The sequence below is a fragment of the Lepisosteus oculatus genome, chromosome 5 (assembly GCF_040954835.1).
Source record: "Lepisosteus oculatus isolate fLepOcu1 chromosome 5, fLepOcu1.hap2, whole genome shotgun sequence".
Lineage (NCBI taxonomy): Eukaryota > Metazoa > Chordata > Actinopteri > Semionotiformes > Lepisosteidae > Lepisosteus > Lepisosteus oculatus.
Genome location: NC_090700.1, coordinates 27,693,966 through 27,717,438, shown reverse-complemented (window position 1 = coordinate 27,717,438; position 23,473 = coordinate 27,693,966). Strand labels below are relative to the sequence as shown.

General features: G+C 37.5%; 1 protein-coding gene across 1 annotated transcript; it reads left to right on the top strand.

The window, feature by feature from the left end:
* The first annotated feature begins 119 nt into the window (after positions 1-119).
* LOC102696107 (Fc receptor-like protein 5) lies at positions 120-19,311 on the top strand. The gene is made up of 10 exons (XM_069189726.1): positions 120-171; positions 9,792-10,031; positions 12,926-13,100; positions 13,140-13,222; positions 13,321-13,608; positions 13,942-14,238; positions 14,413-14,709; positions 15,037-15,339; positions 18,079-18,195; positions 18,589-19,311. The coding sequence occupies exons 1-10, from the start codon at positions 120-122 to the stop codon at positions 18,672-18,674; spliced, it is 1,938 nt and encodes a 645-aa protein (XP_069045827.1). The 3' UTR covers positions 18,675-19,311.
* Positions 19,312-23,473: the final 4,162 nt, after the last annotated feature.

Below are 23,473 nucleotides of genomic sequence, written 5' to 3'. Positions count from 1 at the left end.
ATCCTGACATAAGCAACCGGTCTCCATATATATCAAACGTCACACTCTCCTCTTCCTCGTTCGTTTTCTGCATCCCTCCTCCACCCCCTCTCCACCTTTGCAGCTACCCCATTGGTCGCATGGGGGTCCTATCCTCCCTGTCCAACGACCAGGAGGTTGGCCCTCAGCCAAGCGGGTTACGCCAAATCTCCACATCTCAATAAACGATTCTAATATCTCCCAAGCTTTCGGCTGCCATCATTCCTCGTGAATATACAGTAGTTAGTAGTCTTTGAATAGACTCTTTTTGAAGTGTGTTATGAGGAGCTGGTACTGTACTTCAGAAGAGAAATGTACTACATTTCTTCTATATAGAATTACTCCTCCACACCATTTGGTTTCTATCATGTTATTTTGTGTTGTAGTGTCAATAGCAATTATTTTGTGTACAGCTAAACATTCCAGAACGATTTGTGCATATATTTTGGATAATTATCAAGCTGGAGTGTCCATTCTTGGCCAAGTTAAAGCTTTTTGGTAGAAAGAACCAGATGTTTTGGCAATATGTTATCTTTTAGAATTAAAAATGTGCATCTATTTTGCAAAACAATTTTAAATATAATTTAGACAATATTACACAGTGGGCAGGACTGTTTTATCAACATGAGTTTAATCATTTTTTTTGCCAAACATAAGCCCAATGACCAAGTCTGGAAATTTAAAATTTCAATTAATCTAACCATGAGATATTTTTAAACTTGTCATTGAAATAATGTTTGGCAAGTTTGAGAGTGATCTATTTGTGTATCGTATTCAGAAGACTCTGAAGGAACATTTTCAACAAACCTACAGATACTGTATGGATATATGCAAGTATATCCAGAAGATGTCACTGTGTATTGCAGATTGCAGGAAACAGTAAACCTTGAGTCCTCATCATTTGGGGGGATTCCATTGTATTTCCAAAGAACAGTTATTGTACATTTGTTTTTTTGTTAATTTATTAAAATAAATACTGATGAATAAAACAGATGTGAATAAATGTAACATTTTTTTTGTAGGATACATTTATGACAAATGTTATTTTTTCTCTGTACAGTGATATTATGATTATGGTTTAACATTGTTTGCCTTTTTTTTTAAAAAGGCACAGTATCCAATCTGTAGCCCAATCTTCTATATGTTGTTTTAATTCCTTTTTTTTTGGGGGGGGGTATATATAATCTGGTAGGCACTATATGTGGAATGTTATTGTCAGAGAAAACAATATGAAGCTCCTATCGCTGTGTACTGTGGAGATCCATTGTGGCTAAAGGGGGCAGTATGATGTGCATATTCTCTGGTGCATGCTCAATAGCATACACATCTCTTAAGATAGTTAATACCTTAGCATGCCATACACATGCCTGTGCCTGTGTGTGAATACAAACAAGGGATCGCAGTAACTGTAATAAAGAAGAGGAGAGTATGGTTAGTCTTAGTCCCTTCATTATCAATTTATTTAAACATAAAATGTGACTTACCAACTGTTCCTCCCTTCAATCCTGACTGAAAGCTTCCAGTCTCATGCTGTACTGCAGCAAATGAAAGAATTGGAAATTCGGCATTACCATACTATGACTCAGATGTTATCTATCTACCCCTTACACCTACAGTACCATGAAGTTCAGACCCTACAGTATAACAATTGGATTTTAGTTATGGAGTTCTAAACTTGTTTAAAAACTGTGCTTGCACAGATTGAGCTGTCTGAAAACTGCAGGGCCACTCGTCTTTCTGTCATGCCGAAGTGAATGAAAGCATGGTGAGCTGATTAAAAGTGAGTAGAGAGACTCTGTGTGGGTAAGTGAGTTAAGACCAGAGAGTTGGTGTATGTCCGATGGGAGCCCAGCTGTGTATGGAAAGATATAGGAAGATCTAATCTGTGGCTTCCTGGCAACAAGTGAAGTCCAATGAGCTTGAGAATGCCCCGAGGGACCTAGGTCTAGGTTGTGTTTTCTTTCTTCTCTTTTCGGCATGGAATAAACCTACTACTTGTTCCTTTGCAGTCTATGCATGCTGATGCAGCTACCCAACTGAACATATACTAAACATGACATTTATAGTAACTGAGAAAGATGGTCTAAATTTTGTGATGAATTGGTACATGCCCTTGAAGATTTTACATAAAAATAAAACAAGGCGTATCCCTGTTCAAGGCATGGCCAAGACATATATATATATATTACTAGATCTTTTACTAGATCTATAAATATATATATATATCACTAGATCTTGCACACTTCTTGCTGCGCTTTCTTTTTAGGTAGCCACCCCAACAATGTCATAATGAATGGGAAATGCATTCTGAAAATGTCATCACATACCTGGAGTGTTCAACATGTCTATTGTCAAGACACTCTGACACATTCTGATTTATAGTGAATGTTAAGTTTTAACATTATACATATGACACTTTACGGGTTGTTACAATAGCACTACAGCCTCACTATGCCACACTAAGTGGTATCTTCCACACAGGAGAATAAGGAATTTAAATTCCTAAATATAGTAAGTTGAGAGGAAAACACAGTTGTACGTTTACTGTACTTGCCTCAAATTCCTTGTAGACCAAAAGATAAAACCCTGAAGATGACGAACTGTGAATCGTGATTAGTGAATTGCCATTGGAACATACAGTACTTGATATCATGTTTTTTATTTGTTAAACAACAGGTAAACCCCAAATCAGGTTTTTCTTGTGTTGAATCTTTATCTCCTCATATTTTCCAATTTTTATTTGAAATCACAATTATTCTATTATAATATTTGAAAATACAATTTTTGGGAGGTTTCCTCTGGTAGGACAAAGAGGCAATTTTTTGTCCCCCTCAACCATCATGGGGGTACAGCACCCACACAAAAGTACTGTTTGTAAATGTATGGGTGTAGAGCATTACAGAAAAAATGCACTATACTGTATGTTTTCTGGAAATGGCCTTTCCCGTAGGAAATCAATTACTGTAGCCAAACTACACTGTGACTTCATGTAATCCTACAGAGCTCAGAGAATGAACAATATCATCAATATCACCTGTCTGCATCAGAGCTTGAATTGCAGTGTGTAGTGCCTAGTAAGAGTGGTTATATGGTGCACAAACTCCACACATACCCACAATAGTGTCGTCAGCACTTTTTTTGTTTACTGTAGCTCAAATGAAGTCTTCAGCTGTCATCTAAGGAAATACAGTGAGCTTCTCTGAATTTCAGTGGTCACTCTTGTAGATCTTGAAAAACACAATGCAACGGTATGAAATCTTCATGGCAATATGTAAGTACTCCAGATGTTTTATCTCCCAAATAGAATTTTATTAACACTATTTTTATTTTATTCTAAATGTTTCAGTCGAAATACTTGTTATTTTCCACTGTTTTATTAATATTATTACTGTAACTTATGTTCAATATTATTGAAGTCCTTAAAATGCGGTAATCAAAGGAAAGTAAAATATCTATGTGGACCAACATACCTCTCCAGGCAAATTTACTGTTCCTTCCCATTCATATACTCTAAAAAGTCTATGTAAAGTCATTTTATTTCTTTAAAAGTCATTTTGAAAAAAAAAAAGAAACAAAATGTGTTTATTGAGTTTCTTAGTGTGCACGACTATACCAAAACACAGAAACAAATTTTAAAAATCTTGAACTGAGCTGTACAACATACACAATATCAATATGAATCACACATTATAATAAATACAGAAGTAAGATTTTAATAGCAATCATAGTGAAAAGCAATACGTCCTCATAATGATTACTGTACATTACATTTCATCATTTATATGGACCAAAGTTTTCATCCATAAATCTTAATGGCTTCTAAAGTATATTTAAAATGAGTCTCATCTAAATATAAAATAATAACAATGGTTACAAAGATATGGAGGCCAACTGGGCCATAAAGCTCATTTAGTAGTTACTTGCTAATTGAACTAAGATTCTTATTCTGCCATTTCCTGAAAGAAGATGGTAATTCTGGCCTTCATTGATGTGCAACTATTTCCATTCTTCCACAACTCACAATTCAATCTGATTGATAACGTGGCCACCTCATATTGAAGTTAATATTATTATGATAGATAAACCACAATTCTGTGTTTTATAATGGCTAGCTACAGTATATTACATAATCCATGTTATTATTGGGAATTGCTGCCTTATTCTCCTATCCATGCTTTTTAGTTTGTCCATTATAAGACAGCCAACAGGATATTGATTTACAATTGCTAACATTTTCATGAAACTTTTGACATAAATACGGGTGAAAATCAATATTTATTCGTTGATATATTGCATTAATTACCATTTTGGCAGAAGTAGTGTGTCTTTTGAACTTATATCTTAAGTGAAACAAAATCTTATTAGGCCTTAACAAAATGTCTTATTGTAGATCACATTCCAAAATGTTCCAATGTTTCAAAATAATATTCTTAATACAATTTAATTATAATTAAATAGCTCATAGAGTCTAATTTAATTATTTTATGCCAATTTATTATATAATGTACCTTTTTTATAATACTAAAAATAGTAATAATAATAATAATAATAATAATAATTGCTTACATTTATAAAGCGGTTTTCTGGACACTCCACTTAAAGCGCTTTACAGGTAATGGGGTCTCCCCTCCACCACCACCAATGTGCAGCATCCACCTGGATGATGAGGTGTCAGCCATAGTGCGCCAGAACACTCACCACACATCAGCTATCAGTGGGGAGGACAGCAGAGTAATGAAGCCAATTCATAGATGGGGATTATTAGGAGGCCATGATTGGTAAGGGCCAATGGGAAATTCGGCCAGGACGCTGGGGTTACACCCCTACTCTTTTCGAGAAACGTCCTGGGATTTTTAATGACCACAGAGAGTCAGGACCTTGATTTTATCCGAAATACGGCGCCTGTTTACAGTATAGTGCCCCAGTCACAATACTGGGGCATTAGGACCCACATGGACTGTAGGGTGAGTGCCCCCTGCCCCCTCCACCTGCCCCCCAGTTGTGAGTTTTTGTGTTATTGTTTTGTGTCCTGTAACAGAATATTTGCCAGAATAGATTGTATTCCACTATATGCTTTTTGACTGTTTTTTATAATAAAATCTGTAATCAAATTCATGATTCGATATTATTTTAATTCATATACTGTAAATTGACCATATGATATTTTCTTAATTGTGTTTAAGATGATTACTGTTTCCATGCAGAATTTTACTTCTATCTGTGGGCACAAGCAGTAGTTTCAAACTTGTCATTCATAAAGAAATCAACAAATACAGAAAGTGAACTGAGGTCTGTCTACAGCAGTGGTTCTTAATCTTATCAGCTGGGCCGCAACTGTGGCTAAAAGTAAGTCTCGTGGGCCGAATATATTAATCACTACTAGGCCTACCTTATCTTCATGCATAATAGCTATTATAATATTATTCTATAATATATAATATTAATAATAATATATAATATTATAATACCTATTAACCATGTGTACATATATGTATATGTACCTGTATAAGCAAAGTTGCACAGCTGATGAATGACTCCCATCCGAAACGTCCTGTTTCTCAAGCTACCTTGTGTACTGCACCATAACTTTTCCAACCTCTCTCTCTATATTTATCACCATCACTGAATGGTTTGCAATGTGTAGCGAGTAGCCATGAAATTTTGAATGTGGCTAGTATAAACGCCTGGGATGCTTTTAAAGTAGCTCATATGATTTTCTGCTCGGCAATAGCAGTTTTTTCTAGATTACTTATCTTGAGAGACCTGTCACTTGAATCAGGTGGGTATTGCTTGTCTAAAATTCTTGTGAGTAGTATCAAAATGTCTTTTTACATTGTACGCTTTGCAAGCACCAATAATTTTACTACAACCATTTTATTAAAACCAAAACTTTTTTTCTCTTTAACCTCTCTCTCATACAAATAAAAGAAAACACACAAACTTCCACAACATGACAATTTTCTCTTTTTTTTTGCGAACTAAACAGTTCTATACACATATAAAACCGGTGTGGCTCTGTTACTGATTTTGTTTTATAACTTCCTCCGTTATTCCAGTATTTTCCTACCCTCATCGCTGATGCTCTGACTCTTTTTTTCTGTTGCATTGACATCTTCTTCCTCTGGTCCATGTAGTTTTTCACCCCTTACAACAAACTTATCCATCTTTCTTTGTTTTTTCATACATACTAGCAGGCTACTAGGCTAGGCAACCCTGCTGTGAGCGGGCTAATCTTTGCACTCAGACATATGATGGGCTTGAAAGTGAAGGCAATATGAAAGTGTGTCCTAGTGACGCGCAACACTTTAATTAAATTAATGATTCATGAAAATTAATCTGATCACCAGCGAGACTATTCAGAAACAGTTTTACAGGACGTGACTAGAACACACTCTTAGTGGGGCCGTGAGTTCTACCTATTTTTTATTTTTTATTATTTTTTTATCAAAGGAATCGACTGCAAACAAATGTAATTTATTAAGGGGTCGGATGTCGGGGGCCGCACTTTCATGTGGCGGGACGCAGCATGAGAACCATAGTCTACAGTATTCGTTTGAAATATATTGAACATTTGTAAGCAACATTTGTTTTTTTCTCAATAGAAACTAATTAATCATCATTAATTTCAAGACTTTTACCGTAACTTCAATATTTCCTTTCCCATGTCTGACCCACTAAGATTATCTTACTTTTGATTATTTTCGCTAACATCTAATCACCTTCCAATTAAAGGTGAAATCTTAACCTGTCTTAATTCCCTACTCCAAAATGAAATCTCGTCTCCTGTTGTCACCTTGACCCTCAAAGCACTATTTCTTGTGGGCTTCTTTGGATTGTTTTCTCTGGGTAGAATTCACTGGTGCTAGCCAACCCTTCCACCGTCATTTTCATCCCTTGGTTCTCACAATAAAATCACTTTCTACCTCAAAAGAAGCAGAATAAAATAGGTCAAAGCATTATTTTTTATTACTTCAAGCTTGATTCCACTATTAATCCTTACAAGTCTTTATTTATTTTATTTATTCCTATAATTCATTTTCCTTATCCCAATCAACCATCTTATCCAGTCCCCTGTGCATTGGTGAAAATTGGCAAGTGGGTCTATACATTCACAAAGTGCTAACAAAAGCTGGCTTCATTGATCAACTCTTTTCGTGCCACTCCTTCAGATGCCATTAACTCAGCTGGACAAGTTACACAAAATAAATTTGTCTCTATATCAGACTTATAAGGATATACAGTAAATTACAAAATCTCAGTGTATGGAAATTTCCCTAAAATATAATGATTTTTTATTTAAATATTAGATTAACTCTCTGGTCTTCCTCTTTAATATTATCTGCAGTGACGTAAACATTTTAAATTTAATATGCTATAATTTGCCATTTCTACTGAGAAATAATTATGATTGTGAGGGAAAATTTAAATAATAGAATATACTGTGTACTATGGTCACCTGGTTCTCGTCAGCTGAAAAAAAATGACACTTGAAGTCAGTGAAAGATATAACACAAGCTATAGTAAAGTGGTTAACCCATTGATGATTGCAGCCAGCAGCCATATAACCCTGCAACTCACAACTGGCAACACATTAAAGGTAAGCAGGTGTGAGCTGGGTCAATACCTGGATGGGAGACCTCCTGGGAAAAACTAAGGTTGCTGCTGGAAGAGGTTTTTTGTGGGGCCAGCAGGGGGCACCCGCCCTGCGGTCTGTGTGGGTCCTAATGCCCCAATATAGTGATTGGGACACTACTGTAAAAAGGTGCATCAGGATGAAACATACAACTGAGGTGCTGACTCTCTGTGGTCATTTAAAATCCCAAGGCGTTTCTCGAAAAGAGTAGGGGTATCCTGGCCACATTTCCCACTGGCCTTTACCAGTCATGGCCTCCTATTAATCTCCATCTATGAATTGGCTTCACCACTCTGTGCTCCTCCCCTCCACACAGATAGCTGGTGTGTGGTGAATGTACTGGTGCACTATGCTGCACGTTGATGATGGTGGTGGGAAATCCCCATCCATTTTCTAACCAATTCTAATTCAGGGTTGATAGGGAACTGGAGTTTATTATGACAAGCAATGGGCACAATGCAGAATATATCTTGAATGGGACATCAAGCAATTGCAGGGCACACACAGACATACACACTCTCACTGTATTTTTTTTTCTTCTTTCAGTTCTGAAAGGACTATTCTTCTCCTGCCAGCAGACAAGTAAGAGAAAAGGTCAGCAGCAGAACAGTTTGCAATGTACAGCTATGGCATTCAGGAATCATCCTACAGCAATAATTAAATAACAAGGAAAAGAGACATACAATATATTTTAGCCACATACTGTTAAGCCACAGTTTTGTATTGTCTTTGATTTCTAGGTGTTTTGATACTCTGTGCTTTCTATATTTTTATGTCAAATGTGTAAAACCAGACACAAATAAAAAACTGGCATCAATTTACTGTAACAATCAGAAAATGTAACAGTATATGGCGAGAGTACTTAGCGACTTTTAGTAACACAGTTTTTACTGCAATAATGACAGCAAGTACTCATAGAAAAGGTTAAAACATTATAACTTTTTAGAAAGTATATAACCTTAATATAGTCATAACGAGCATGTCAGAACTTTTCCAAAATAACCATTGTAAGTGACTAAGTTAAAAACTTTGCTGCATAAAATACTGGAAGTGGAATACTGTTGTGAATTCAGGATACTTTTCGTCTGCATTCTCAAAGAGGGGTTCAGAAATCCTATTGCAGAAAGACATCCGAAACTTTTGCAAAAGTACTTTAAGTGTATATTTTTCTTTGAAAGCAGGGGTTTCCTCCTGGCTATCCTTCCATGAAAATCATTCTTGTTCAATTTTTTTCCATCTGGTGGACTGACATTTATCATAGCAAGAGAACCCTGAATGCAACATTGGGGTTCTTGAAGAATTCTAGGAACATCTTATGCTCAGATCTTGGAGATAGTTTGGTAGGACAGCCATTCCTGGGTAGGTTAGGCACAGTCTTGAATTTTCTCCATTTGTAGATTATCTTTCTTACCATGGAATGATGGACTATGAAACTGGTTTTTACTGGTTTTGTAACCTTTCCCAGACTGACAAGCAACACCAATTCTTTCTCTAAGACTGTCATAGATTTATTTTGATCAGGGGATGATGTGTTACCACAAAACCGAACACTTAAGACCAAATTTCCAAAGTTTCTGATTTTATACACAGGTGGGATCACTTCTTGATGATCAACGCATCATTTGTTCATGTTTTGGCGCTCCTGATTCTATCTACCTACATATTTAAGAAGATAAGATGGTAGAATTTATGGTGCACTTACTTTTCATACAAAGATATTGAATGCAGGCTGATGTTTTTATTATTTTTAAGTAATGACACAATAGACGTTTTGTGCTATTTATCAAATGAGGTTAGTTTTTGTTTAGTAGTAGGACTGGTCTTAATATGTTAAACCATAAATATTATGGGAGTTTCCTTATTTTTTTCACTTTACTGTATGTATGCCACTGGCAACCCATTTATGGTGTGGTACTGCCTTGTGGTCTATGCTTCCAGGATAGACTGTGAGTTTCCTCAAATCTTACCAGGAAAATGTAGCATTCTGTAAGTTAATTGATGGATTATTAATTAATTATAACAAAAGTATGAATTTGTGAAATTACAACAGTTGGTTGTAAAACAACAAGTTGGTTACTAGGCACTCTTCAAGTTTGAACACCAGTCTGTTGCTTCACCCTAACCACTGTCTGTATTCCAGGGTCCAGGCCTCAAGCTGTGGTAACTGCAGACCCTCCATGGACAGAGGTGTTTGTAGGAGAGACAGTCACCCTCAACTGTGAGGTTAGAGGATCTGTTGACTGGAAATATTACTGGGCCCTAGAGAAGCAGGGGAGAATGGTGACACTCAGGAGCTCCAGTGGAACATATGGTTCCCAGTACATCCTAAGAGCTGTGTCAATGTTTGACAGTGGACAATATTGGTGTCAAGCTGAGAGAGGTACTGATCAGAGTGACAGTGGCTTTCTCACGCTGACAGTAATTGGTTAGTTATTTTCATATCTGTTAAAATGTTTTACTTAATCATTTGTGTTAGAGGTGCATGGTGTATTTTAGCAAATTATACATTTCTGATCTGTTTCAGAGGGCCAGACACCTGCTGTAGTGACCATAGACCCCCCGGATTCAGTGGTTTTCTCAGGAGAGAGAGTCACCCTCAGCTGTGTGGTGAAGGCGGCATCAAGTGGCTGGAGATATTCCTGGGCTAGAAACACCAAGGGGAGACTAGAGAGCCTCTTTAGATCCAGTGCTGAAGATCAGAAAAATTACACCCTCAGTCCTGCAACAGTGTCTGATAGTGGACAGTACTGGTGTCAAGCTGAACGGGGAAACAAACCAATAATTCAAACACATCCTGGTTTTCTTATTTTGAGTGTTTCAGGTTAGTAACTTACATGAGTACTTAATGTGCCATCTGATGAAATAACTATGTTAAGTTTAACATCTGTCAGTGCTTTAGTATTTGAGCTGTCATTAAATGTATATATGAAAAAAAACAAAAGCAAAGAAAAACATGATCAATACCTTCAATTTTATATCTGTTGTATATGTAAATTACAATGGATAATTCAAGTACAAAATATTACATAACAATTACCATGTCCACATACACCTGGAGGTCTTACATCATGCTGATGCATTTACAATTCACTCCACCTTCAAATGTAATCAAAACAATGCAGTTCTACCTTAAAGAACATATAAAATTGTAATAAAGAAAACATCTTTCTGCCCTTAGTAGTGGAAGGAAGTAGTGGAAAATGAACATAAAACAGTGTTCAGGGGGATCAGATATTGGGCATCAACCACTTGAATGGGAAGCTTGCTCTTGGCATCCACAACTGTTTCAGTAAAATTTGTTTCCTATTCCTCATCTTAAATAAATTCCATTTCAGCTTCCAGTGTGACACTACTGTATATCCATGTTTTGCTACTGAGACTATAGGAGTTCACGAGGATGCCTTATCTGTACCCTCCACGGATTTAATAATTAAATTACATTTCTTCTCAATTTTCTTTATTCCTCCCTTTATCCTGCCTTTTTTTTACAAACCGCAAAGACCAGGAATAATGCTTCCTATTCTTCTATGAAGAATTTCTTAGGCTTTAATATGCTGTTTGTGATGTGACAAATCTTCACACAGAATTCACATGCAACATAAAATCTTAATTCTGTCTTAAATACACAAAAAGACTAAATGAAAAGTTAAAAGAGATCTATCTCCTGTGGAATTTCAAATTGGATTAAACATGATTGCTTTTTTTTATCACCTGTTCAGTAGTTCATTCAAACTCATTAACACAGAGCATAGGCATGGCTTGAATTGTCTTGAATTGCAAAATTCTTAAGTTCAGAAAACTATAGATAAATTTGAATGAAGGTTATCAAAGCAAACACATAACAGGGAAATGATGGTTCAAGGGATACTTTAGTAGTATTTTTAAAACTGAGTAGAGAGAGAACATTTTGGACAGCTATTCTGGAGAACACTCTTTGAGCCAGGGGGAAGAAGGGTATCAAATGAAAACCGTAATTCACGTTTTCATTCACAGAATCATAGATGAGAAGACAGTGACCATGCTGAAATTGATATTTATGAATAAAATGTATAATTAGAACTTCAGGAGTAGGTTGACATACAGTACAGTAGGACAGTAGGACTGTGCTGATAGCAAGCAACACCAGACATTTTGACACACAGACTGCAAGGGACTGAGGAAGGGGAGAAATTCAGGCACGAACACTTGCAGGATGGAAAGAAGGAAAGGGAACTGGTTATCACCACTGCCTGGGCTACACTGTAGTGTAGGCACCTGGGGAAGAGATGGCTGAAAATGGAAAGCGCAGATCTGAGGCAGATGGACACTGTGCTTGGCTCACGGAGGAGGTTAAGTGAATGTCAGTTGCCAGGAAGGACAATGAAAAGAGATAATAAGAAATGTGAAAGAGATGAAAGTTAACCTTTAGCTGTACATCTGAGGTAACACAGACCAGTGCAGCTGTGGTAGTAGCAAAGGACCAAGCAAGGGAGCAAGTGGAGAAGAGAAAGAGGAAGTGACAGAGAACAGCCCCTGAAATTCATGAAGATTTGAGATTCATTAAATTGGAGATAAGAGAAGGACCAGACTATTTTTTCAGCGAAAGAAAAAGAACAAATGTTGTGACCAAACATATTTAGTAGGCTTTACATTGAATAGTTGGTTCTTCAAACTCACATAAACTGACTCCATACTCCTTCACTATCTTTTGCAGATGAGTCTACTGTACATTCAGTCTAATCTATGATATCAGGTTTATTATTATTGTAATCTTCTATCTCATTAGCAGTGAAATGAGAAATGAGCAGTGAGCACTTTGAGAGAAAGAGACAGCAAGCTTAGAGGACAGCAAGAGAAATAAATAAAGAATCGATGATAGATACAACAAATAAATAGAGGACTGGGTGCAAGATGATCATAGGGGCACAGTAACTTTATATTAGAGCAGCATGAATAACTGGAGTCAGCAGGAAAGTGTTAATGACAACTTGGGCAAATGGATTGTTTTCAGAGTGGACTGGAGAGGTTTGCTTAGAAAAAAAAGCACTTGGAGAAAAGGCATAACTGAAGTTGGATTCTGGCGGTGGAACAATTGTCAGAGGATTCCTTCAGCAATGGAAATTGGTGAAATACGATCAGATTTTGACTTTCATCTTTTGTTTAAAACTCAATTTCTCTTCAACATGTCAAAACACTAAACCTAAGTTTTATCAAGTAGTTGCAGGTTTATAAATTCCCAAAATATTGTAGGAAAAATACTACTTATTTCACCACTTAACACATTTTTCATTTAAGGAACATGGCCAAGACCCATCCTGACCCAGAACCCTTCCAGTGGAGAGATATACACAGGAGACAGAGTCACCCTGAGCTGTGGAGTTGGGGGAGATTCTGTTGATTGGAAGTATCTCTGGTATAAAGACATACAGGAAGCAGCCCTGCTCAACACTGACAGTAGCAGGACTGATGGGTCTAGTTACACCATCAGCTCTGCTGCTCTGTCCCACAGTGGAGAGTATTGGTGTCGAGCTAGAAGGGGAAGTGTGGTCTATTATACTGATCACAGTGATTCTCTGCAAATAGAAATAATAGGTAAGAAACTGAATTAAATATAATTTGTTCAATTCTAAATTATACCTCTTATTTTCATGGTCTTTTCTACCCTTTCTTCAATCTTGTTTTATGTACAGCTCGACCACAGGCAGCACTAACCCTGGAGTCTGGATGGACAGAGATATTCACTACAGAAAGTGTGACTCTGAGGTGTGAGATTGAGATGGGCTCTGCTGGGTGGAGCTATAAATGGTACAGAAATGGACAGGAACTGCCAGTAGACTCCAGTAGGAGAAATGGAGACACATACACAATCCTCTCTGCTGCTCAGTTACATAATGGAGAATATACCTGCAGAGGGGAAAGTGACCATAATAAACTATTTTATTCTAACATCAGCAATCCTGTTAAACTGAAGGTATCTGGTAAGTATTTGTATTATTTTGAAAATCAAACCTATATATTGATACTGAGGAGATTATTCAAATAATTGATTGTTACTTTAGAAAAAAATGTGATTTAATGTTATAAATAAAGGCCAATTTTTAACTATTAGAGACCCAGGCACATGTTTTAGTTATCAATTGGATCACTCCTACTTAGAATGTAATAATATTCCTGCATTCATGAAATAATTATGTAGTAGATGTACAATTTAGAATCTCAGAGGCTTATGCCACAAACTGTGAAATTGATTTTGCACATAGGTTTTTGGTGGCACTGACAAGCCCTGAACATCTACAACACTCTTTCATCAGGAAAATGGCCAAAGCCTGCTCTGACTGTGTTCCCCACAAGAGGACAGATATACACAGGAGACAGAGTCACCCTGAGCTGTGGAGTTGGGGGTGGATCTGTTGGTTGGAAGTATCTCTGGTATAAAGACACACAGGGAGAAGTCCTGCTCAACACTGACAGCAGTAAGACTGATGGGTCCAGTTACACCATTAGCTCTGCTGCTCTGTCCCACAGTGGAGAGTACTGGTGTCGAGCTAGAAGGGGAAGTGTGTTCTATTACACTGATCGCAGTGATTCTCTGAAATTAGAAATCATAGGTAAGAGATTGAAATAGTAAAATGATTGATCATTTTAGTATCTTTTTTAGTAAACATAATTTTAGCACACAACTGCTTTATTTATTTTTCCCCCATATTAATTCTAAGATTCATACTATTAGCATACCTCATATTATTAATTCTACCCCCTATTCAAACTTGTCTATTCTGCAGCTCAACCACAGGCTGTACTGACCTTGGAGTCTGGATGGGCAGAGATATTCACTACAGAAAGTGTGACTCTGAGGTGTGAGATTGAGATGGACTCTGCTTGGTGGAACTATAAATGGTACAAGGATGGACAGGAGCTTCCAGCAGTGAAAGCTAACTCCAGTAGCAGAAATTTAAACACATACACAATCATCTCTGCTGCTCAGTTTCATAATGGAGAATATACCTGCAGAGGAGAAAATGCCCATAATAAACTATTTGATTCTAATGTCAGCAATCCTGTTATACTGAAGGTATCTGGTAAGTATTTCATTTGTCCTGAACATTAAACAGTACAGTATATACTGAAGATATGATCTATATAATGGATCTTGCATCTAATTACAGTGTTCAATAAAACTACAATTTAACTGTTGTTATGGATTATTTTAACCTCGTGAGACACAAATATAGGGTTCTTTTTAAAAATTGATTAATCACACTTTGAAACTTTGAATATACAGTAATAATATTCCCGTATAAGTGCAATAAAGTACCTTAGAGGATTATGCTAGAAGATGTGAATTTGTTTTTGCATATAGGTATTGATTGTACAAAGTCTGATCTTATTTATTTCTCTTCTGTAAGGAATATGGCCAAAGCCTGTTCTGACTGTGTTCCCCACAAGAGGACAGATATACACAGGAGACAGAGTCACCCTGAACTGTGGAGTTGGGGGAGATTTTGTTGGTTGGAAGTATCTCTGGTATAAAGACACAAAGGGAGCAACTCTGGCCAACAGTGACACTGACAGTAGCAGGACTAATGGGTCTAGTTACGCCATCATCTATGCTGCTCTGTCCCACAGTGGAGAGTACTGGTGTCGAGCTAGAAGGGGAAGAGTGGTCTATTATTCTGACTACAGCAATTCTTTGGTATTGCACATGTCAGGTAAGGTTCTAAAATGAAAGTAACCTTAAGCAGTGTTATTTTATTAATCGGTGGTTAAAGATAATCACACCTTTAAAGAGGAACTGTAGTGCTATTTTTATATTTCAGGGTTAGAAAGAATCAGCATTGATGCATGCATTTAACACCACAATAAAAGTAAAATGTTTACAGTGTAATGTTGCCATAGCCAAAATGTAATGTAGTGGCTCTCTGAAGGCACCAGTTCTGTAGGGTTTGGGCATTTACTGAGACAATTATTAATTGTAGCAGTAAATCACAAAGTTGATTCTTTTGATGGCTTTAGAATCCAACCATGCGACATAACTCAAACAACGCACACACACAGGTACTAATACACGAGGATACATTTATTAATACATAGAATATGCATATAAACCTAACAGATCTTATCGAGAGGGTTATCAGAATACAAAAGGTATATATTCAGTCAGTTACGAAGTGTTACATATATCAAGAGGACATACGTCCAGTATATCACTTATTAAGACCGTTTCATAAATGAACTTGGTTATAACTTCTACATTAGATACTCAAAACAAGTACATAACTCTTAGGGATTCAATTGATATCAACTGGTTGGGATAACAATTGAATTCTCGAGCAGTAATGCAGTGAAGTTGAACACTCATCCAATCTCTGGGGATTCAGATCTCCTGCGGGCACAAAGAAACAGTTGCAGGCTGTTGCTGTCCAATCCGCGCTCTCTGGCTCGGTGCCAGGCTGTGCTGTGCGGCTTGCGACGGTGCGCTGCTGATGCTCACTGACCGCCTAGTTAGTGCTGGCTTTAACTAGCAAAGTTTGTGCACAGGAGAAAAGATGACTGTGAGTCCCAGCAAGTCAGGAAGAGGACCGGTTCGTTCCTGATGAAGAGCTAGTTCTGAATAGTGATTCAGCTGTCCACAGTTCTGACCTGTTGACGAGGCCTGCTGCTGGTGCTAACCTCGGGTGGATCCTCTGGTTACTCTCTGGCAACCTCCACTCTAGACTCTTAGAACAAAGGAAAGTTCTGGCACTCGGACACACTGGCCGTTCCATGGTTGTCCGGGCTGAGTCTCAGGATGGTCAGGAGGAGCTCTGCAAGAATGTCCTGCCCTTGGGAGCCTTCTGCTCCTGGGCCGTCCTGGCCTGGAATTCTCCTTTGAATTCCCTTTAGAAAAGTCCACAGAATTCTCCACTGAATCCCTTCTGAATCTTACTGAACCTCTCAGGCTCTCTGTGTTGCCTGTTTTTACCTGGAGGAACTTCAGCTCGTTGATTGGCTGAAAGTTCCATGGGCATCAGAGTCCCATGTGGGTTACTCAGCCCTTCCAGTCACTGATTGGTTGATCAAGGTGAGATATGAGTCACTTACTCCTGACACTTAGGAATGCAGTCCAGATGTCCATCTGGCACTCCCTAGACAGATAGGTACCAATGGATGACCATTGATCATGATAGCCAGGCTTAGCTAAGTGCATCCCCCTTTGGGAGCTGTCCTTTATCAAAGGAACCTTAAATCAGCCTGCATGAATAGTTTCTCTGTGGCTGCACCACAGAGATGAACAGAGAGATGAGGCCTAATTTGGGAAAGCTCAGAAACACTTAATTCTGCCTTATTAATAAGCCTCGCCGCTACAACAGTAACTTGTAAATCCTCCAGAAATTTTCAGGTATGTGCAGTGACATATTGCTGTCCTTTCCTGGGATTCAGAACGAGGCAATAGAACATCCAGGAAGTGAAGTGGCCCTATTACATACAGCTCCTTTAATCTACACTTTTTTGCAGTTCTCACTCTGTAGGGGGTCCAAGCCCAGTCTCATTTGTTCATTTTTGTTTCAGTGGTTTATGTGTGTTTTATTGTCCATTACAACAGTAACAATAGCAAAATTTAGTTTAAAAGAACACATCAAAATGATGAGTCAAAAGAATTGATGCATATGTTTCCAGATAGTGGAATACAGTACCACTTCCAGATACTGTATATAAATTATATAAATATTATATTTAGATCCTTGAATTAATATTTGTTAATGATGTCCAATTCCGTAGTAACTGGATTTCAAAATGTACTACAACTTTTTTACAACAATAATGACAGCAACTATTCATAGAAAAGTTTAAAACATTATAGCTTTTTATTAAGTATATCAACTTTTGATAGTTACAACGAGCACTTCAAATTTGTTCCAAAATAATAACAGTAAGTGAACAAGTTAAAGACTTTGATGCAGAAAATGTTTATGAAGAAGGTGATTTTAAAGATGTACAGTAAGATAACAGAGTAAATAAAACAATCATTTCACTAGCATCTAATGCACCACAAGTGCCACCTACAGTATTAATTGTCTTTGACCAGAAAACAACATAGCTACTGTAAGTATGCCACATCATATTTAATACCTCTAATGCAGCAATGAGTGTTAATACGTGTTCTGAGTAGCTGCAACTGTAAATGGTACATTTTTAAATACTTTTAAAAGACTCATATTGAATACAAATGTTCTTTATAAAATACTGCATACATGTACATGTTAGATTGAAACAAGAATAAACTGTCAGTAAACTCAAAATTATTCACCTAATAAAATAATAAAATTGTTTTTGGAGATGTTCTTTTGAATTTTAATCTTAATAACTGAGACTGTTAACAGAAGTCAGGTAACAAAGTAACCTGTAGATGGTCAGGATAAATACCAGCTACAACTCTCTAACCCCAGTGTTTGGTTCTTGTGTCTCAGTTTCTTCTGCTTTGGAAAACCTGATCCGGATCTGTATGGGTGTGGGAGTGTTCATCTTCTTGTCTGTCATCGTGAGTGATGTGTTCTGGAGAAGAGTGAAGCGGGCTCTGAGGAATGGTAAGATGTGCTAGACCATGGTTACGACATTCATTTTACTGATAGAAGACAAGCTGGGTGATATAATGTTTTGACCGAGTGAGATCAAAGTGAAAAACTGTAGTAAGCACTGTCATTGTGATAACTGCCATGAATTTAAGTAAAACAATTCCAGACTATTTACTATTTTTCATTATAAAAACTTTTTTCACATAGTTCCTTTTAGTTTTATAATTTCTCTAGAATGTCATTTATTAGATTATTTTCAGCAAAAATGTATCTAACAGTTAAGATTGCTCACTGGTAGATCTTAATCAAACTGATTTCAATAATGCATGGCTTTCATAAAGGCTGCATTGTGTGCTAAGTGCTTAAACCTATTTTTGCATGTGACTGACTTTTTTTATTTTAAAGGTGCAACATATGAAGACAGCTTTGATTTAGACAAGTTGAATGTCTCCAGTGCCTCAAACCCACAACAGCAATGGCTGAAATCCTGAAACCCCTCAGCACTCAATGGAATTAAATAATAGTGCATGTTTCACATTTTCCACTAGACAAAAGCTTTATTATTTAGCACTTATATTTAGATTTTAGGTTTGCTCATTACTGTGTAAAGTGTAACTGTAAATTTTACTCATAGGATTTCTATTCTCTGTAACACTGGTTTTACCCACTGAAATCATAACCACTATTAAACTAAATGATAGAGTTAATATTAATGTTAAGTTAATATGAGTTAATATACCCCAGCATCCTGGCCAAAGTTCCCATCAGCCCTTACCAATCATGGCCTCCTAATAATCCCCATCTATGAATTGGCTTCATTACTTCATTCTCCTCCCCACTGATAGCTGGTGTGTGGTGAGCGTTCTGGCGCACTATGGCTGCCGTCTCATCATCCAGGTGAGGCTGCACACTGGTGGTGGAGGGGAGTGCCCATTACCCATAAAGCGCTTTGAATGGAGTGTCCAGAAAAGCACTATATAAGTGTAAGCAATTAAAATTATAATTAATTGTCCCAGGTCAGTGCTGACTGTGGTCAGGTTTGTAGTACTGCTGACTTTAGTTTGTGAGTTTTCTAAGTCACAGGTGATAGTTATTGATGTGTAATACTGTATGTCTTTTAAAAATGGTTTGTGTAGGAAGCTGTCATTTTTTAATGAAATTAAACCATTTCTAATGTTTTAAAGTATCTTTTTTATTTCAAAGCCTATAGCTTCAAAGCTATAGCACACACTTTTATTTGAGCAATCTTTAAACACATAGTTTGTCATTTATATAGCGTGATAAACATCAAAGAAGCCCACATTGTGCTCATTGTAATGGAAATAGAACTATGCCTTGTTGCTTGAGACTGACTCTTAGTGTTGTACTATTTATATAGATGTAGAACATGATTATGATAATAAGGCAGGGTATCAAATGTGTTATACCTTTTAAGTTGCTGCATTTATTACATGATTATTTTCATAGATCATACATTCTGAATTTTCAGTGCCTTTTTTCTTGAGCTCAGTAAGTAGTAAACAATACTGTAACAAGGTGTACATACTACTACGTTTTGCACAAGCAAAAATTATGATCATTTGTCCTAAATTGATATTTAACACATATTTATGAACCTTACAAAACTTATTTGCTGTAATTTGTGGCTTCAAAGAAATCTAGTTATTAAGTATAAAAAAGAAAACATAAAGCTACAGACATCAAAGTCAGCCTGAGCACACAAATTACTTCTCAAAATCAATTTATAGGCATTTCATGAATAAGAAAAATCTTGAGAAATGCAATGTTAGCACAGTTGAATGATATGTACAGCTTACTTTATACATAAAGTACCTTTTAAAAGTTTGCAGGTCCTTACACAGGATTTTGTTGCTTTAAAGCTTGATTTCATGACACTATGAAAGAGCAATTCATATTTGTTATACATACAATGTACTTCAAAAAGAATTAAACAGATAATATGAAAGACAAATTGAAAAGTCGTGATTGCATAAGTATTCAAACCCTTTTTTTGGCAAAACCAAGTTACCTTAGTTGCAAAATTATAAAAAGCAACACAATAAGAGTGGTCTAACACCATATAGAGTGGTATCTGCCTGTGCCTGTGTACACCTATAGTAACTTTAGTCAGGTTGGATCAGTTCCAACAGCTGAGGATTTAGCACAGAACTGTGTACTAAATTGTATACCAGCTATTATATTACTATCTAAGTATCATCCCCAACTACATGCTCAAATTGTAACAAAAAACCTGGGAAACAAAGCTGTAGATTACATTATCCTGTTCTTTGTATGATATTAAAGCCTAAGCATCATTGTTGTTCTGCCAGTGTCACGAACATGGACTGAAATCCGTGTCAGATCAGATAGAAGAACCTATGCGATGCGGTAAGAGCTGGAGAAAACAGGAGGCGTGGTAAAAGGGAACACACAGGGGTTTAATAGTGCACAAAATAATAGTGACAATTCGTGAGAGTGAACGGGGAAGACAAAACGGCATCCCAATCCAAACGAGTCCAAGGGCAGGTCAAAGCACAGTCCGAGAGTTCATCAACAAGGAATCCATCCTGGGACGCGACAAAGTTAAAATAACTGGGAAGGGGGAGCACACGGACAAACAAAACATGGAGGTCCAAGGGTGACAGGGCGAGATCCTCCAAACCCCGGGCTCAGGATGCGAGATGAGGCCTATGCCCTCAGGAGACGGACGTAGGGTTTCCTGGTGCTAGGCGGGCCTCGCGACATCTTACCCTAATGATGAGCCCCGAGGACTGGAGGAGCTAGTCTTTAAATAATAACGCTAAAAGGGTACACCTGGGGAGCTTTATCACAAGGACAATAATGGGACCATCTAGGGAGGGATGTCAGGTGTGACAGCCAGGTGCCGATTCAGAATTTTTGAATTATTCATAACAGAAAAATAATATGTGGGATAACATTAATATATTTAATTATTACTATAGCTGAATGCCTGTGATAATTTAATGTTAGTTTTTTTAAATAAATGTATGTTTGCTATATTACATAAATTTATAACTGAATTCTTTCAATTTTAAATGTAATGTGGTGTGACTTTGGAATTTGAATTGGAATGTGTTAATAATTCAATAAGAAATGTTACTGAGACATACAGAAACACTCTAGATATGATAAAGCACACATAGGTCATTTGTTTTTGTAGACTACATTTTTGTGTCCAAAATAATATAAACTTTAACCTCATGGCAACCTCAATGGCAGGAGAGTGAAAAAGACCCTATACATAGCAGCAAGATGGGGGTTACTCAGGGCTCAGCTGTTCAGGAAATGCCGTATAGAAACCAATGCCCTCAGGCCATGGACAGGAGCGACCTGGTGCTAGGCGGGTCTCAGGACATCTGAACCTCAATGCTGAGCGAGTAGCAGAGCAGAAGCAGGAAATAAACAGGCTACACAACAAAACAGACCAGAAAGACATGAATAATCACAGGGAACTAGGAAGAGGAGAGAAGTAGAGCGCCCTCTAGGTGTACTCGGCGTGACACTTATGACATAAAAGCAAGAAATTGCGTCGAGAAAGACTAATTTGGTCTGACTACTGGTCCTGTAGTTTCACTATGTCATTGCAGTTCTCTCCAACCTTGCTGTGGACTGCGATTATCCAACTTTTTCATCTTCAAGACATTCAACATATCAGCTGTTTCAACACCCTTATTATTGGACCACAATCACAGGAGGGACTAGATAGTATTCTCATACTGTTGTAGGCATCCTCTCACGAGGCACCAGTTAATGTAGGGGTTTTGTGCTTAACTCTCCCAGCAGGTCAGGAAGAAGACCGGTTCATTCCTGATATAGCGCTAGTCCTGAATATTGATATTCAGCTGTCCACAGTTCCGACTGTAGTGCACTTGTTGATCAGGTGAGTGTTCACGGTGGGTTCACGAAGCTTGCTGCTTGGCTTACCTCAGGTGGATCCTTTGGTTACACGCTGGCAACCTCTGTTCTTGACTCTTAGAACAAAGGAAAGTCCTGGCACTCGGACACACTGGCCGTTACATGATGGTCTGAGCTGAGGCTGAGAATTTCCAGGAGGGGCTGAGTCTGAGAATGTCCAGGAGGCGCCCTGAGTCAAGAATGTCCAGGAGGCGCTCTGAGGGACTCTGTGCTGCCTGTTTTACCTGAACTACAGTTGTTCATTGGTTGAAAGTTTCATGGGCATTCAAGACCCACATGGGGTTAACCTGCCCTACCAGTTCCTGATTGGCTGATGATGAGTAGCAATGCACTCCAACCTTAGAGTTGTAAACAAACTTGGAATAAGACTTTCCCTTGGAATCTCCCTGACTTTAAGGCGCCAGAGATGACCATTTGTTAGGGTGGTTGATGTGTCTCAGCTTTGGGAGTTGTTCCTTATCAGGACACTCTATCAGCTAGAAAAACACCTTAATTGTGAACCAAATGGAATGGCCTCTCTGTATCCAGCACCACTGAGATGAAGGAGAGAGGGACTGGCAAGGGAGGAGCAAACTTAATTCCTGTACTTTAATAAACCTTGCCGCTACACTGTCATAAATTTCTTCTTAGAAGACTTCTTAGAAGACTCCAATAAGAATGTGTTATTTAATTTACCCTTACATTTTCAGTAACTACATCACATAATATATTTTATCTGCTGATGTATAGTAACATCACAATAAATAACAGACCAAACAGACTCAAGAAACACTTAGATGTGAGGAAACTGGGATATATTTGTCTTAATTTCACTTTGCTGCCCTCATAGAATAGTATCTCAATATACAGTATATGTCAATACTTAATATCACCTACTATGAGATCCACACACATTACTACAGTAGGTGTAATACTGATGATATCTTCCTTTGTGATTGGAACATGAGACAAGTGCCTATAGAAAGTTGGATCCCCTTTCCAGGTAATACATGTTTTGGCCTAACAGCCTGAAATCAAGACACATTAAATCAGAATGTATTTACATATTGCAACACAACCTCCGAGTAAAAACCAAAGGCTCCAACATTTTAAAAAAAGTAAATAAAAATTAAAACCTAGAAAAAATGGTTGGATAAGTGTACACACTCCTGAGTTAGTACCTGATGAACAAACCTTTTGTATGATTTACAGTCAGAATTCTGTTTGAATCGATCTATAGGAACAATTCATTGGAATGAGGTCAGGGCTCTGCCTGGGGTACTCAAACACATTTAACCTTTTGTTCATTAACAAGTCCAGTGCTGCTTTGACTGTGTGCTCAGACCTATTTTGAAAGTTGAAAGATAAAATTCCT